General features: G+C 39.1%; 1 protein-coding gene across 20 annotated transcripts in view; it reads left to right on the top strand.

Annotated features, from left to right (window-relative positions):
- mmd (mind-meld) overlaps positions 1-15,916 on the top strand; it is a 619,790-nt gene that overhangs the window by 234,758 nt on the left and 369,116 nt on the right. For 18 of the 20 annotated variants that reach the window (XM_043427306.1, XM_043427287.1, XM_043427309.1 and 15 more), the window contains exons 9-11: positions 3,202-3,408; positions 3,562-3,636; positions 3,817-3,989. In XM_043427306.1, the coding sequence (XP_043283241.1) occupies positions 3,202-3,408; positions 3,562-3,636; positions 3,817-3,989 (455 nt within the window). The remainder of the gene's footprint in view (positions 1-3,201; positions 3,409-3,561; positions 3,637-3,816; positions 3,990-15,916) is intronic. The other 2 variants (XM_043427302.1, XM_043427305.1) reach the window with 1 other exon arrangement.

Here is a 15,916-nt window from a genome sequence, read left to right on the forward strand (position 1 = left end):
TGCCCCTCCGCCCGCTCTTCCTCAGTCTTTCTCATCGCCCTCTTTATTCTCCCCCTCATTTCCTCCCATCCTTCTTCTACCCCCTCTGTATCCCATTCCCATCTCCCAAATTCCTCTCTAAACTTCTCCACTCCCTTCTCTGTCCACACTCCTCTTCCCTCCTTCCTCTTCCCCACTCCCTTCTTACTCGCCCCTCTTCTTCCCCCCCTCCCCTTGAGCCACACTACCACCGGCATGTGGTCGGAGTCCACCCTACTCACCACTTCCAATTTCCTCACTCTTTCCCACACTTTCTCCCCCACTACCACGTAATCAATTACCGACTTACCCCTTCACCCCACAAACGTCCACTCCCCCTTCCTATCCCCCTCCACACTTCCATTCACTATCCTCCATCCCCTCTCATTCACGAACTTGCACCATTCTTTTCCTTCCTTCGTCACTATCTCGTCCCTTGAACTCCTCACCGCTTCCCTCTCCCCTACCCGCCATCCGTCCCAACCTCCGCCTTCCCTTCCAGTTCTCACGTTCATATCTCCCCCAATCACCACCTTCCCCCCCCTGCTCTTTCCATCCACCGGCTCATCAGCTCCTTTTTCCTCTCCATGTCCCCGTTTACATACACCCCCACTATCATCCACCACTCCGTCCCCAACTTCACCCTTCTTTCCATCCATCCTTCCTCCCCCGGCTCTGTCCCCCCTTCTTCTTCCTCTATCTCTTCCTTCACCCCGAACGCCATACCACCCTTCGCCCTTCCCCTTCCCTTCCCTCTCTTCGCTCCCTGTATCACCCACCTGAATCCCTTCTCCCATCCTTCCCTTATCGCCCCCCCACCCCTCCTCCGTTGCCCACGTTTCCGACATAACCACCACATCCCATCGCTTTATACCCTCCCAGAACTCCTCGTCCTTATTCATCACCCCCGCCACATTCCAAAATCCCACTTTATATACCTCTTCTATTTTGCTTTCTCTCACCACGTTCCCCCTTCTTTTGACTGCTTCCCTGGCCTCCCCCCCGTCCCTTTCCCTCATTCGTTTCCCACACTTTCCGTGCACCTCCCCTCTCCCTCATTCCACACCAATACCTTTCCATCCACCCACATCCTCCTATATCCTACCCTCACCCTCTTTCCTTTTCTCCTCTCCTCATATGCCTGCCCTTCTACCAGCCATTTTATTCTCCTTTCCTCTTTTGTCAGATCATCCTCTATCCTTTCTCTATTCCCTCTCAGCTTTACTTTCGCTTTCATTATTTCCACCTTCTTCTCCCTTCCCTCCAGCCTTATTAACACCATCCCCCTCCCTCCCTCATCCACCCTCCCTATTCTTCTCATCTCTTTCCTGCCTCCTTCCACTCCTAATCTCTCCCATATCTTCTCTATCTCCCTCTCCCACTCCACCCCTTCCGCCACATTCACCCCTCTCACCACTATATTGTTTCTCCTTTCCTCCCTCTCTCTCCTCTCCAGCTCTTTTTCCACCTCCCACACTCTTCTCCCGATCCTTTCCCCACCCTCTCCCCCCTCCCCTCTTTCCTTCTCCAATACCTCCACTTTTCGCTCCAATTCCTCAATCTTCTTTTTGAACATTTCCCTCTCCTCTCCCCACTGCCTTCTCATCTCATCATGCTCCTTTCTCACCTCTTCCGCCCACCTGTCCACCTTACTCTCTATTCTCCCACACTCTTGCCTTAACTCCTGCTTCAACAACTCCTTCATCATCTCCCCTACCCTTCTTACTATCTCGTCCGCCTCTCCCTCCTCTCTCTCCGGCGACCTCACCACTTTTCTACTTCTCTTAAACGCCTCCACCTCCCCTCCGTCTTCCCCTCTCGCCATTCCTTCCTCCCTTTCCCTCTTCTTCCTGTCCCCTGCCAGAATCGCTTCCATTATATTCCCTACACTACTCGCTCTTCCCCCCCCCCCCCCCTCCATGCTCCTCACTCTCATTACCCCGTCCCCCATTCCTCTCTTACTCTGCTCACTCATTTCCCTTATATCCACTATCTCCACTCTCCTTCTCTATTTCCTTCTTTATCCTATCTTTCCTACCTTACCTATCCCGCCTCTACCTTACCAACCTGCTCCTCTTTCCTACTTTCGCCGTTCTCCACACGCCGCTGACCTACTTTTCCTCGCTCGCTTACTCCCAACTTCTCACACCTCACTCTCTACCTACTTCACCCTAAGCCACTCTAACCTCTATCTTTTCGTCCCCTTTTTATCCTCGGTTTTTTTTCACTTCTTCCCCCACTTTCCACTTACGCTTTTTTGCCCTCCACACTCTTACCACCGCTCTTCCCCACTTTTCCACCCTCACTTTCTCTCCCCACACTGTTTCTTTGCTCTCTTTCCCTTTATTTCCCGCACCTTACTTTTCTCCACTGTTTCCCCACTGTCACCGGAAACGGAAGTCCCAGTTAACAATTCATGAGTGCTTATTTTGTACGAATGAAACTTTAAAAAATATTTCAAAATGTTGTGTAATCATAATTTGGTTATTTTTAATGCTTGAACAGTTTTCCGAATCGAATCATTTAGTTTTTGTCTGAAACAATTCTCAATCTAGTTGATCTTCCCCGGCGTAGTCACTGTACCAGACGGACCTGGCAACTCGTATTTACGTTGCTGGAGTGAACCATACTTCACGAAGTTATCGATTATCCTATAAAAATTAACGTAAAATTACTTAAATCCAGTTGAATTTAATTGGAACACAAGTTGTGTGATAGATGAATGTGAATAAATATTAAATTCTTACCTCTTCAGAGTGTTTTCGCTGGTAACTCTTCGAGTTCCAAACTTACAATTAGTACGAAACCCTCTATACGTATTACTATAAATTTATCCCTTCGAGAAGTAGCCCTCAATAAGATATACTTTTTCTTCCGTGGTGAGCTCACTCATTTTGACATGCGCGTATTTGATTCAACCACGGCTGGAATAAAACTGCGGAGCCTCAGGTATGCACCTTAGTAAAAGGGCCCTCTATTGAATTCATAGAGGGAAGAGACACTTATTTAGTTTTAGCAACTTCCTATCGGAGACCCTATAGCAATAAAGAGACTCTGTTTACCCAAACTTCATTCACATATTCAGATTAACGAAAAAAACATTGAATATGATCCATTTATGGGTTAAGTGAAAACTAAACGATCAACGAAACGATAAACTATACAAAGATCCCTCTATTTTAGCAGGTACATCCTCACGTTATATTTGAAGCTCGAACGAACTCGAATCAAGGATGCGCTAATACAAGTCCTGTGGATAATCGAGGAAATAAAATTCGTCGACAAAAACACGTACTTGGTCTTTCGGAAACGAATCCGAATCGTTTCAAGCGGGATGTCCGCGAGGCTACGAAATACATCGAAACTGCCATTGTCATTGACAAAGCCATGGTTCGCATAATTTGTTTGAAATTCATGTATCCGCATCTGAAACAGACTATGATTGCTTTATTTTTCAAAAGCAGTAGTTGTATTTTTTGAGTTGATAATCCAGAAAAAAACCTTATCGATTGACTAAGAAATATCGATCGCTTAATTTTTCAGTTTGATAAAAGGAACGGCAGCTCAAGATCGGAAGTCGTTCATGATGCCATCCAAGTTGCAAATATAGCAGATCTCGTAAGTTCACAAAAAATACTTCAAGGGACTCTGATAGTAAATGATTTTCAACAATAATATCCGCCTCCACCGTTTTTAAAAAATGCATACGAGCAGATTTTAGTTATTAAAGCTATCACTACTTTATTTGCAATCCATTATTATTCTTCAATTTAAATATTTTATTTTCCATGAACACAGTATTTCCGCACCCTCAATACGAGGGTCTCTGTAATTTACGTAGAAACATGGCACGGTGGGAATCGAGCGAAAATTGACTCGAAAATGGAAATTTACAAAGCGCTTACGAATTTCAATGATTACACCAAAAGAAACATTTACGAAGTTTCTTCGGATACAACTCAATTGCTCACGTAAGTATTAAATCCACACTGACTTTTCAGCAGTCTAAGAAATGCCTCATTTGATACTTTCAACTGAAAAAGTATGCTCGGAAGATTGGTTCAACAGAATATTACTGCATTTGTGACTCTTGACATGATTTTCACGATTTTCATATATGTATATATATTAGGGTGCTTCAAAAAAAATCGATTTTTTTTTTCGTGGGCCGAAGAGGGATGTTAGTACATGTAAAAAAGTGACTTTCCCAAAATTTGAGATAAAAAAAAAATATTTAGCGGTCCCTCAAACGACTTTTCTATGTTTTTCCTATTTTGAGGAAAATCATCATGGAAAAAGTCTTAAAAAGTCATGAAACGTTATGTAAACATAAAATGCACTTTCTTTGTTGAATAAGTGAAATATTGTGAACAAAAAATACATTGGAATAATGCGCTGAACATGTGTATTCCAGTATACTACGCAAATTCATTGCAAAATTATGTTATATGTTTTTTGAATATTTAGCTCGGAAATAATTTTTCTCTGCGCTGAATATGAAGCATATTTTTCCCATGTTTTTTGCGAAGCCCCTAGCTCATGTAGCTGTTGAGCTTCGTCCTTGTCGTGGTCACAGTAGCTCTGTTTATATTGCTTCACGGTCTACAATGTAACAAGTACAAGTGCACTAGTATGAACAAAAATGTCATACGAACAGAAAAGTCATTTGAGGGACCGTTTAATTAATGATTTTTTTTTTCAACACAAAGGTAAAGTTTCATGTATTCAAGGGAGAAGTGCATTTTATGTTTGCATAACGATTTATGATTTTTTTCATGACGTTTGTCTCCAAAACAGGAAAAAAAATACAAAAGTCGTTTGAGGGACCGTTATATATTTTTCAAAAGATCTGAAAATTTGAGTAAGTCATTTTTTTTACATATACTAACACCCCTCTTCGACCCACGAAAAAAAAAATATGGATTTTTTTTTAAGCACCCTAATATATATATATTAGGGTTGTCCTTATTTGAGGTTGACATTTTTTTTCAAATTCCCCCCATGGTTTGATTCCAAATCATTAAAAAACACACCACGAAAAAGTTGGAATCAGTGGGATGATGGGAAATGGTGCCGGCAAGTCCGAATCGATTGAAAAAAAGGTATTTTATATAAGAGTGATGTTTTTCTGCTAGGGCCGGTTATTTATCATTTTATTCGAATCTTTCTTCCTTTTGTAATCTCTGCGTGTTTTCCTATTATAGGCATAGAGTCCAACTATCACACTTCCCAGGGAAAGCCGACGCCGTTCCGAATATCATGTCTCATGGCACAGCGTCCAGCTAACACGATGTTCTTCCTGATATCTCTTAAGCTTTCTCGGCATAGCCCAAGCCACCTTAACTACAAATTCTATCCTCAAATATTAATCCTCTTAAATAAACATTATTCTTTAATAACTTTCAAATAAAATACTAATATAGATCATCCGATGGTTCAGGAATTGCATCTTATTGCGAATTATTCATCAAAACTCTTTCGGCGTTGCGTTCGACTTTCTTTTGACAAACAAATTCTCAAAATAGTTCTTTTATTACGTGTCTCTCAACATAGCGCCTGACTATCACGTTATAAAAAAATTCTTCAGATGTAAGAATTCACATTAAAACACCGACAAACTGACATAAGCCTACGAAACAAGATTACTTCGTTTCATCGGCCCTCAAAAAAGACTGTTCTTGAGCAATGGATCCCGAAAATAACAGATATATAAATTGAGTAATAGCATGCAAATAGAACTGTTTACCTCTAGGTCATGAAGAAAATATCATAGGAAGTAATGATCTAGAAATTTTAGAAAATATAATTCTCTCGACGAATAGAAAAACGATAGAAAAGTTGTCTATTATTGAAATTCAGGAGTAAAGAATAAAAAATCATCTGATGATTTATTCCTGGGCATACGGGAAAATATTGTAGTTCGAATTTTCAACGACTATATGTTAAATAAATACTTGAATGGTTGTTCTTAATGACGATTGACAAGGGTTTCGAGTACACTTGGATGGCTCGACGTGATTTATATATAGAAAAAGAATAGCAGCCAAAAATAAAGCAAACACAAATTTGACTTCCGTAGAAACAACGGCCGGGCTTGCCGGCACCCTTTCCCATCATCCCACTGACCACAGCTTTGTTGTGGTATCTTTTTTAGTGATTTAGAATCGAACCAAGGGGAGAATTTGAGAAAAAAAATTTCAACCCCAAATAAAGACCACCCTAAATATATATATATGAGTAAATCCATGGAATCTCGCCACATTTCTCGGGAGGGGTCTTTCGATTTGGCTCAAACTTGGGTACTTCGAAGTACCTCAGAAACTATTCTCAAATACCAAATTTCAACTCTGTAAGTGCTCAAGGTCACGAGAACGAGCCTTCTAAAGGTCGAAAAATGTCCATTTTTTGCCTTGTTTTAAGATGATGGTTCACGAAGACTTTATGTTCAAATCAAATAATACTCGTTCCATTTCCTTTAGTATACCATCTAGTTTATAGAAAAACATGGTTCAGTCGCTCAGATCAAAAGGCCTTTCATTGTGATCAAGTTAAATGAATTGAAAATTTCAATAAAATGACCTTTTTCAAATAGATGCCACGGGTTTATTTCTAGCTTAATTAACTTCTAATATGGCTCATTTTTTTAGTTTTTCATACCTTTCAAGAGAGTCATGCCGAAAATTTTGATTCCGTGAAGAAGCCTCGAGAAATATCATTCCAAAGTTGGTCATTTTCGAAATTTTACGAAAAATCGCTAACTTTGACCGTGCACCACGGATTTCTATCAACTCCAATGTTGACAAAAATTTATGTGAGAGTCTCCAACTGGTATAAAGCAGTGATACTGTCTTGTATTAGGTATCGTTTTTACAGTGATAAAGCGGTACCTTAATTTTTTTTCATGATTTTTTACTTTGCTATGCGGCACCCATAAAACTCTGAAATGTATTGTTGAAATTATTAGTATAGTTCATGTTATAATACGAAATATTTGATACTAATAACCGAACACTAAATAGAGGAACGATATTTACTTAACACTTTTACATTCTTGAGCTTATACTATTAATTTCAACATTACATTTCAGAGTCTTTCAGTATATTTGACGATCTCATAAAAAAATCGCCAGAGTGGTACGGATCGAGGTACCGTGTATGAAAAAATTAATTTCTATAATTTCATTTTTTTTACCCTAGAACCTCGATCCGTGCCATTCTGGCGATTTTTTTGCGATATAGTCAGACATATTAGAAAACTCTGTAATTTTTTCAGCCAAAAAAATTGCTGTTTCTGAATAAAAAAATAATTCTCCCTTTTTTCGCAAAAAATCATCGTTACCAGAACGTAAAAATTATTTTGAGTCGTCCACACGAAAGCTAACACGAAACTACAATTTTATGTGAAAACATTTTTTTCAGTTACTTCAAATTTCCGAGATATATTCATTTGAAAAAAAATGATATTTTCTAAAATTATGAATTTAAAAATCTGAAAAAATTCGGATAGAATGCTTTTTAGTAGTACTTTGATATAATCAGTTATGAGGTAGATCTAAGATGGTCGAAAAAAAGAGGCCGGTTTGACAGAGAATCCCTCATATATCTCCTTAACTAATCGGATATTCTAATAAAATATTTAACTAACTGGAATTACTAATTATTATGAGCTTTCCCTTGATGGCTTTCATTCAGTCCATTATTGTCGCTATTTTTTCCAAATTTTCGTCTTCTGTACAAACTGTCTACTGTCCTTCGACTCGCTATAGTTGAACTACATTCCTGCGTACTCGTTGTCCGCTGTCATCGTTTAGTAGTTCAACATATGCGCCTTTTTAATTTATTACTGTGTGTGGGTCATTAAGTCTAATGAATAATTTATTTTCCTTTGTCAAATTCTTCACTTACGTTTTTTCTCCAACTTCAATCGTTGATTCAGCTGTATGTCTTTTCCTGTCAGGGCATTCTTTCCCTTTCATTTTCATTTCTGTGTCTCTATCCTTAGTTTCCAAATCCACTACCGCATATTCGATGTCTACAATACAAGGAAGCTTATCCCTGAAATGACGTCTGTGAAATAATTCTGCGGGAGTTCTACCTGTGACGGAGTGAGGGGCGGAGTTCCATTATACATATTCAGATAGTCAAGTAGTTCTTTTTGCCAATCAGTCCGTTGACTTTGACTTATACGGAGTCTTTTTAATATGTCATTGTTTTGCCTCTCAACCTCACCGTTTTGTTGAGGCCAGTAACGTATACTATAAAACAACCTCACTCCGTATTCATCACAAAAATTTTTGAATTCTATACTTGTAAACTGTTGGCCGTTATCAGTCGTGATACTTACTGGATTTCCCAACCTTGAAAATATCTCTTTAAGTATGCCTATAGTGTGTAATATAGCAATAGTTTTCGTGATTTTTACTTCTTTATATCGACTGAAATAATCTACGATTACAAATAGATAATGTCCACTAGGCAACGGCCCTAGATAATCAATTACTACATACATTCAGAGTTTCACAGAAAATTCACATCTTCGCATACGATTGGGAAGATTCGGAACAGAAACCAGAGTGCAGCCTTTACAAGCTCTTACGTAATGTTCGGCGTCTTTATAAATTTTAGGCCACCACACTTTGGAACGTAGTCGGGTCTTCATTGCCACTATTCCCGGGTGACCTTCATGAGCAGCTGCTAAAACTTTTGATCTTAGATTAGAAAAGATTACAATTTTGTTCCCTCGTAACAGCAAATGCTCCTGAAAACAAAGTTCATGTTCAAAGATCTTGTAATTGCTAACTCTCTGGTCCCAATTACAATTAAAAACTCCGCTCTTTACCAAATCCAGTTCTGGGTCCTTTTCGCAAGCCTGTCTTAATTCACTGAGATTAATTGCTGTTGGACGTGACTGTTCAATAACTAAGTTTAAATAATTTTCGTCATCAAACGGATGTGGTGATGTATCACGGGAACACAATCTTGAAAGCGGATCAGCGATGTTTTTCTTGCCTGGACTGTACATAACTTTAAAATAATACGACTGGAGGTGTAAAACTCATCGCTCGATTTTCCCACACGATTTGGAATCTGGTCCGAATATAACCTCTGGAGGTTTATGATCACTTTGTAAGTTATGCTTAATATCGAGGATTTAATATGGAACTTTATAATCATGAACAGGAAATGTTGGGGTGAAAAATCCTGACAGAGAGAAATTATGGAGTCAGAACAAAATAGAAGGAGAACATTCGGTCATTTTATTGGATATGGATATATATAGATATTAATTTAATTAGAGATCGATCAGAGTCAATAAATGGTATTTCGATAACCTTGATTTGACTTTACATAAAGAAAATTACACACTTTTACTCACAGACACGTTCGCACGCACGCTTCCATACCCGCTTGTACGACGCGAAGAGAAAGAAAGAGAGAGAGTTGATACGTTCACAGTGCTGACGTATTAATCTTGAAAAATGCCCGTTCTTCATTGGTATTCTTGCCACTAATCATTCCGGGTGCGACGGAGTCCAAAAGATAGAAAACAGAATTTCCTCCCCGTGGATGTTCGGCAGGAAAAATTGACAATGCCCAGTGGGCCGTGATGAATTGGGACTTCAATGAAATCGAGTCGTTTTGAGATCTCGTCATGTAAAAGAAAAAGCTTGTGATGTTGCTGATAGTCTCGGCGAGAGTGTTAAAATATCGACCATAGAAGACCTAGGGCGCCGGCTTCCCCACTCCTTCCAGATCATTGATGAACTAGCGTCCATCCAAGTTCGTCATTTTTCGAACCGCCAAATTCAAACAAAATGCGATGAGCTCACATTCCCCCCCCCCCCCCCCGTTCCTCTGAGCATCCTCACAGGAAGGCGAAGAAGAAATGATTCTTCATAAAACGAAATTCACTACTTTCCGATGATCTCTCTCTCTCTCGTTTCATCTCTCTTTATCTATCTCTCTCTTTCTGCTAACAACAATAGAAAGTAAACACAAATATTTTTCACATTCATCCCCTATTCTCACAATCTCACACCTGATGCATTACCATCATGACGCAGGTTACAAGCATAATAGGTTACAAGTAATATTACCATACATACATATATAAATTGAATTTTATTTACAACCGGTACCTCTGATTTGTCGTTTCTCATTTCATAAGATTAGGAAGTGAGTGGATCCACATGATTATGATAATATTTGTGCAAATTGCAACAATTTTATATCCCAATAATTTTCTTTGGGTCGTCAGGGTCAGACAAAAGGAATGCATTTTCGCCCACCTGTTCTTGAATTACGTACGGGCCTTCAAATAAATGAAAAAATTTCTTGATGAGTTTATTTAGAGCATTGGAAAGATGGCGGACCCGAAGTAACACCATATCTCCTTTTTCCAAAACGACTTGAGAAATTTTCTTTTGTTGTTTCTTCCTTCGTTCAAAACTGGCACACAAGTTCTCATGAGCCAACATAATCATTCGATCGTGAGCATGACCACTAGACTTTGGAAACGATACCAAATCTTGGATTTTATCGTGAACAGGTTCTCCAAAATGGAGTTCTAAGGGAGCATACCCGGTACTTTGATGATGCGTCATATTCAAAAGATCTTGGATTTTCGAAACATATTGAACCCACTTTGTATGCTTCTCTGAGCACAGTGTTCGAAACAACCGTCCCAACTCTCGCATCACGCGCTCAGTCGGGTTGGATTGTGGGTGACGAATCGAACTAAACAACACCTTGATACCACCGTTTTCTAATTCTTGTCGCCAGAGCACCGAAGTAAATTGAGTTCCATGATCAGACAAAATACGTTGGGGTTTTCCAAAGTTTGGGATGAACTGATCGAAAATTTTTTTCAGGCTCATTCGAGTAGTAGCTCTCCTCATCGGGTAAAGACTAACGTATTTCGAAAAACTATCGAGCATAACGAAAATGTATTCCATACCACCACGCCCTCGTAAAAGGGGGCCGTAAAAGTCAACTGTGATTAAATCGTTAATGCCTTTAGACGGTACGAATTGATACTCCCCCTCCATCGTAATGGTCAAATACTTAACGCGTTGACAGAGATCACACCCTTGGATAAATCTTTTCACATACCCCCGCATACCTTTCCAATAATAATACCGCTTCACCCGGGGCCTGAAATATCGCGATTGTTGTAATTGTCAATAAAAGTAATTCAAGAGGGGCTCGCGCTGTACATCATAACGGCTTCCCATCCAAGATTTTTTGAATCTAACACGAATGGGTACCGAGTAAAATTCGTCCAGAAATCGTGTTTTGAAATTCTCAAAATTATCGAACCGTTCTTGTAGATTGAACCAAAGACTTGCGGTTTCGTCTAGAGCATGCTCCGTAACCAACATCTTTCTATCCTCTTTAAGGTTCCATATTCGGATATATTTTTCTAACTCATCAAGAAATTCACTGGATTTTTTAAAAGTTCATTTTGAAATTTCGGAAGTTTAACTTCGATATGATGATTTTGAATAGTATTAAGGGCTTTTACTATTCCTTCTGCCTGGACTTATTTGTTGTTGTTCGACGTCGTCTTGATCCACTCGTTCATCCCGTCGTCTTTGTACAGTGCGTTCCTTCTCTTTTTCGATTGCCACACGCATTTCTTCTAATTTTTGTCTCTCCTTTCGCAATCTTTCCCACTCGGCTGCTATTAATGCGTCTTGTGACGTACATATCTTTTGTGACTCGCTTGTATTATGTTGAGCACTACTATTCTGAGACCTTTCATCGTCCCTTAGAATTGGCATTTTACAAACAGTTTTTTGTTTCTGCAAGGTGGAACGATGTGAATTTTTGTTTTGACACCCTTCCTGATCTAGTTACGTATGTTTTTTGCTCTTCATGAGCCATACAATATATGCTTTTTTTTTGAATTTACATGTAAATTTTCTTTAATTTATTTTTCGTGCCTATTGTTGAGCGCCAATTTGTAAGTTATGCTTAATGTCGAAGATTCAATACGGAACTTTATAATCATGAACAGGAAATGTTGGGGTGAAAAATCATGACAGAGAGAAATTATGGGGTCAGAACAAAATAGAAGGAGAACATTTGGTCATTTTATTGGATATGGATATATATTGTGACGTAACGCCCTCCTGAACGACCCGAATCAACTAGAACCCGAACATAACCTCGAAAAACATCGCGACGCGGCGCGATGTTTTGACCGAGCGCGTACAACGACCGGTGAGACGCGTCACTGCTGGCCGGCGGCGGCCGTACTGGTGGGCAATATAAAGGCCCGATACAAGCGGCGGAGCGCGACACTAGCGGCGCCGCGTATTAAAAACTCGAACTATTATATTTTTTTTGTTTTATTAATAAAAACTAAACGCGATTTCGTAAAATATTGTAACTAGGCTCAAATGAAGCGGAAAATTATAATGAATCGAAGAAAAATGATCACAAGTCAAATCAATGTAACAAAAATAAATTAATAATGAAGAATGTAAAAAGCGACTACGACGCATGCGCGGAGACAGCGTTAATGGGCTATAGGACGCGTACGTGACTTGTAGCGATTGAAATTATTCGAATCATATTAAACAAAGTAACAATACCAAATCAAAAAAGAAATTAAAAGTTAATTAATCAAATTGAAGTTGTTATTATTAATAATCACACAAAACAGAAAAACATACAAAGTGGTAGTCCGCGCATCGTACCTTAGTCCGCTCGACCAACAGTAGAGCGCGAATCATGGCAATGAGCCAATCGCGAGTCCCGTTACGAAAAGATGCGCAGAACCGATCCGAAAACCGAAAATTCGGCGTTTGATAATTTTATAGTGGGGACACGGGTATAAGAAGCGCTGCGCGACTCATTCGGCAGGCAGTCCTTCCTCAACATTTTGACTCGGAACAAAAAGGCTGACCTCAAACATTCTTCCTGATTTTGGCAAGCAACCTAACCTATTATCCTAATTTTTCCTGGATGCCTGGAATCTCGGAGCGATTCGGCGACGTTTCAATCTTAGAGTCCAGAGTCCGCACCTAACCTCTAAACTTTCCAAATTTCCGTTACACGGGATCTCGGAGCGATTCGGTGACGTTTCAATCCCAGAGCCCGTGGACGGTAAATTACCTAACCTTGCAGATGCTCAGGGTCTCGGAGCAATTCGGTGACGTTTCAAATTAATAATAATAATACATTTTTCTTATTGTATAAAATCAAAAAAACTTTGAATTATTGATTCCTTTTTGCTTTTTATTTTGAAAATAGGCGAAAAACAGGTAAATTAAAAATTGTTCAAATTCGAAACGGCGAGTGAAACAAAATTTCTCACAATTGGCGAGCACGATCGCGAACATTTCACGACAACAAATCAAAAACGAATTTATCCTGTAAAATCGATCAAGATTGAATAAATCGGATTTGTTAAATCTTTCAAAATCATATTCCGCGTTCTCACGTTTCTTTCATACCTGCTCCTTTTAAAATTAAGGTAGCTTGAACCGACGCGTGGCGGCGTTCAGGCCAGGTCGGCGAGAGCGTTACGTTACAATATATTTGCGGAGTTTCATTTCGGGTTGTGGTGATCGGCTAAGTCCACCAGGAATGTTCGCAAACGACAAAGTTCAAACTGGGATATTCCGCAAAAACGACAAAGTCCAAAATAGAAGATTTTAGGGTATGGTGAACGGAGTACCGGTGGAGCAGAGTCTCCGGCAGATATGCTGACTTGTAGTAGAAGACGCTACAGTGATCCAGGGTGGTCAGTATTATACTTGAAATCCCTTCCAAGGGTGCCTCTGAAAATTCCTACTCTTCTTTGTTTTCTCGGTGGTGAGAAAAGATTCCTAATCGTAGATTTGCTGATTGAGTCGCGTGATATGACTAATTTTTGGTACAGCCCATCTTTCCTTGGTGATGGGAAAAGGTTCCTGTTCGCGGATCCGCGGATCGAGTCCTGATGTTCTTTTCTTTTCTTGGTTCTATTCTTTTTTGTTTGATGTTAGCAGGACGTTTTTGATTGCTCGTTTGCTGATAGGTCGTAAAATCGAGTTGCGATCTGGCTCATTTTTGGCGTTGGTCCTTCATTCTAAATTGGGAGACGGTTTTGTCCACTGATTTGTGGATTAGTTATAAATTCGAGCTGCGTTCTTAGTTGCGCACAGAGTCCAGTGTTCTCACCCTCAACAAGGAATTTGTTCACTTGTAATGATTGAAGTGAAAAGTTAATGGGTGGTTAGGAAAATGATATGTTAAGGAAAGTGGCGGATTACGTCATCTCTAATCCTGTCACGACTGTGTATCGCCTACCTTTTAATGACCGTTTCGTATTAGAGTGGTGACTGAGTCACAGTAACCTGATTCTTCTTCAGCTGCCTCCCCTAGCAATTCTTCAATCGTAATGCAAATGGCTTTCTCGTTCATCTGTAAAGGGGGGAAAAGAAAATAAGGCTCTTGAAAGGATGGACTCAAATTGCGAATTCGAAAGAATGTCTGCGAACATCTAATGAATGTGTGTATTCGAGCGAAAGTCTGCGAAAATGTTAGGTTATGACGCCATTAATGTGGTTCTTCAGCCTTTCCTTCGACTACGGCTCTCCTCAGCCGTCTTTTCGGCTGTGGCCGCGACTCCTCAGCCTTCTTAAATGCGGCGATTCTCTAACCTCCAATACCGGAGATTTAACTGAGATCGTTCGCATACATAATTTCCCCTGTAAGTCTAAAAGAAAAGGGATGAAGAGGGGGAAATACTTACCATCTCACGCGCTTTTTTCCAATTTAGTATGATAACGGACGTTACAACATTTTTCTCCTAAAACGCACATGCATGCCTCGAAAAACAGAAGCGTACTAAACAAAATATCGCGCTAACAACAGCTGCTACTCCTCTCTCTCGAGCGCTCGCTTTGTTGTCGCGCTCCGAGCGTCCTTACAAATATACGTGTATTTCTAAGAATATTTGCTGGATCGATGTGAAATGTTGAAGGAATATTTTCATATTAAAAAAATCGATTTTTTGAAACTTTTGTTTATGTAAATGTAGTCCCAAAAATATTTGTCGAATCAATTTGAAATGTTCAGGGTATGTAGTCAACTGTTGGTATATTCTAAAAATGCCAAAAATAATCGATTTTTTGAAATTTCTAACTGTATATATATATTGGGACAAGTACATTGATGATCCCTCGTTTGCTGATAATTCCATCCATGAAAAAAACTTTAAAACAAAATTTTTATAAAAAATGGGCAAAAAAATTATTTTATAAAAAAAAACAGAACAATTCGAAAAAAATTTCACAAATCTTGAAAAAGCATTATCTTTAAAAAAAACTGAACTGTATCTATTTTTTAAAGTGTTAAAAGAATCAAATAACAAGTAAAAAATAAAAACCGAAAAATCGCGCTTGAAATCATTTTGGAAACCGATGCCTCATTCTTCTTATTTGATTCGAAGGGCTAAATCAATTAAAAAAAAAATCCATCTAATTTACGTGCAGCATTAAAATTTATTATATCAATTCGAGGCCAAGTATTTTCTAATAAATTGAAAAAAGTTACCATTTGAGTTACGTGCAGCACTAAAATTTATGATATCAATCGAAGGACAAGTAATTTATGAGTAACTCCAAATTTCAACATTATGGAACTGTTTTAAGAAGCTTTTAAATCCAAAAAAATCACATGCAAGCTAGTCATTTCTTACTCTATGGTGGCAGAGACAATCGATTTTTTTCAGACTTTCAGGAGCTACTGATATTATTCACAATATTCGACGTCGATTGGATCGATAGAAATTATGTTTAAATATGAGTTAAAAGTACTTGTCCGGCCCATCACTTTCCATTAAACTTATTATATTTAAATAAAAATCAGGGCTTTTTTAGAACTGTTGGAGCACAAATATTCA

The sequence above is a fragment of the Venturia canescens genome, chromosome 8 (assembly GCF_019457755.1).
Source record: "Venturia canescens isolate UGA chromosome 8, ASM1945775v1, whole genome shotgun sequence".
NCBI classification, from domain to species: Eukaryota; Metazoa; Arthropoda; class Insecta; order Hymenoptera; family Ichneumonidae; genus Venturia; species Venturia canescens.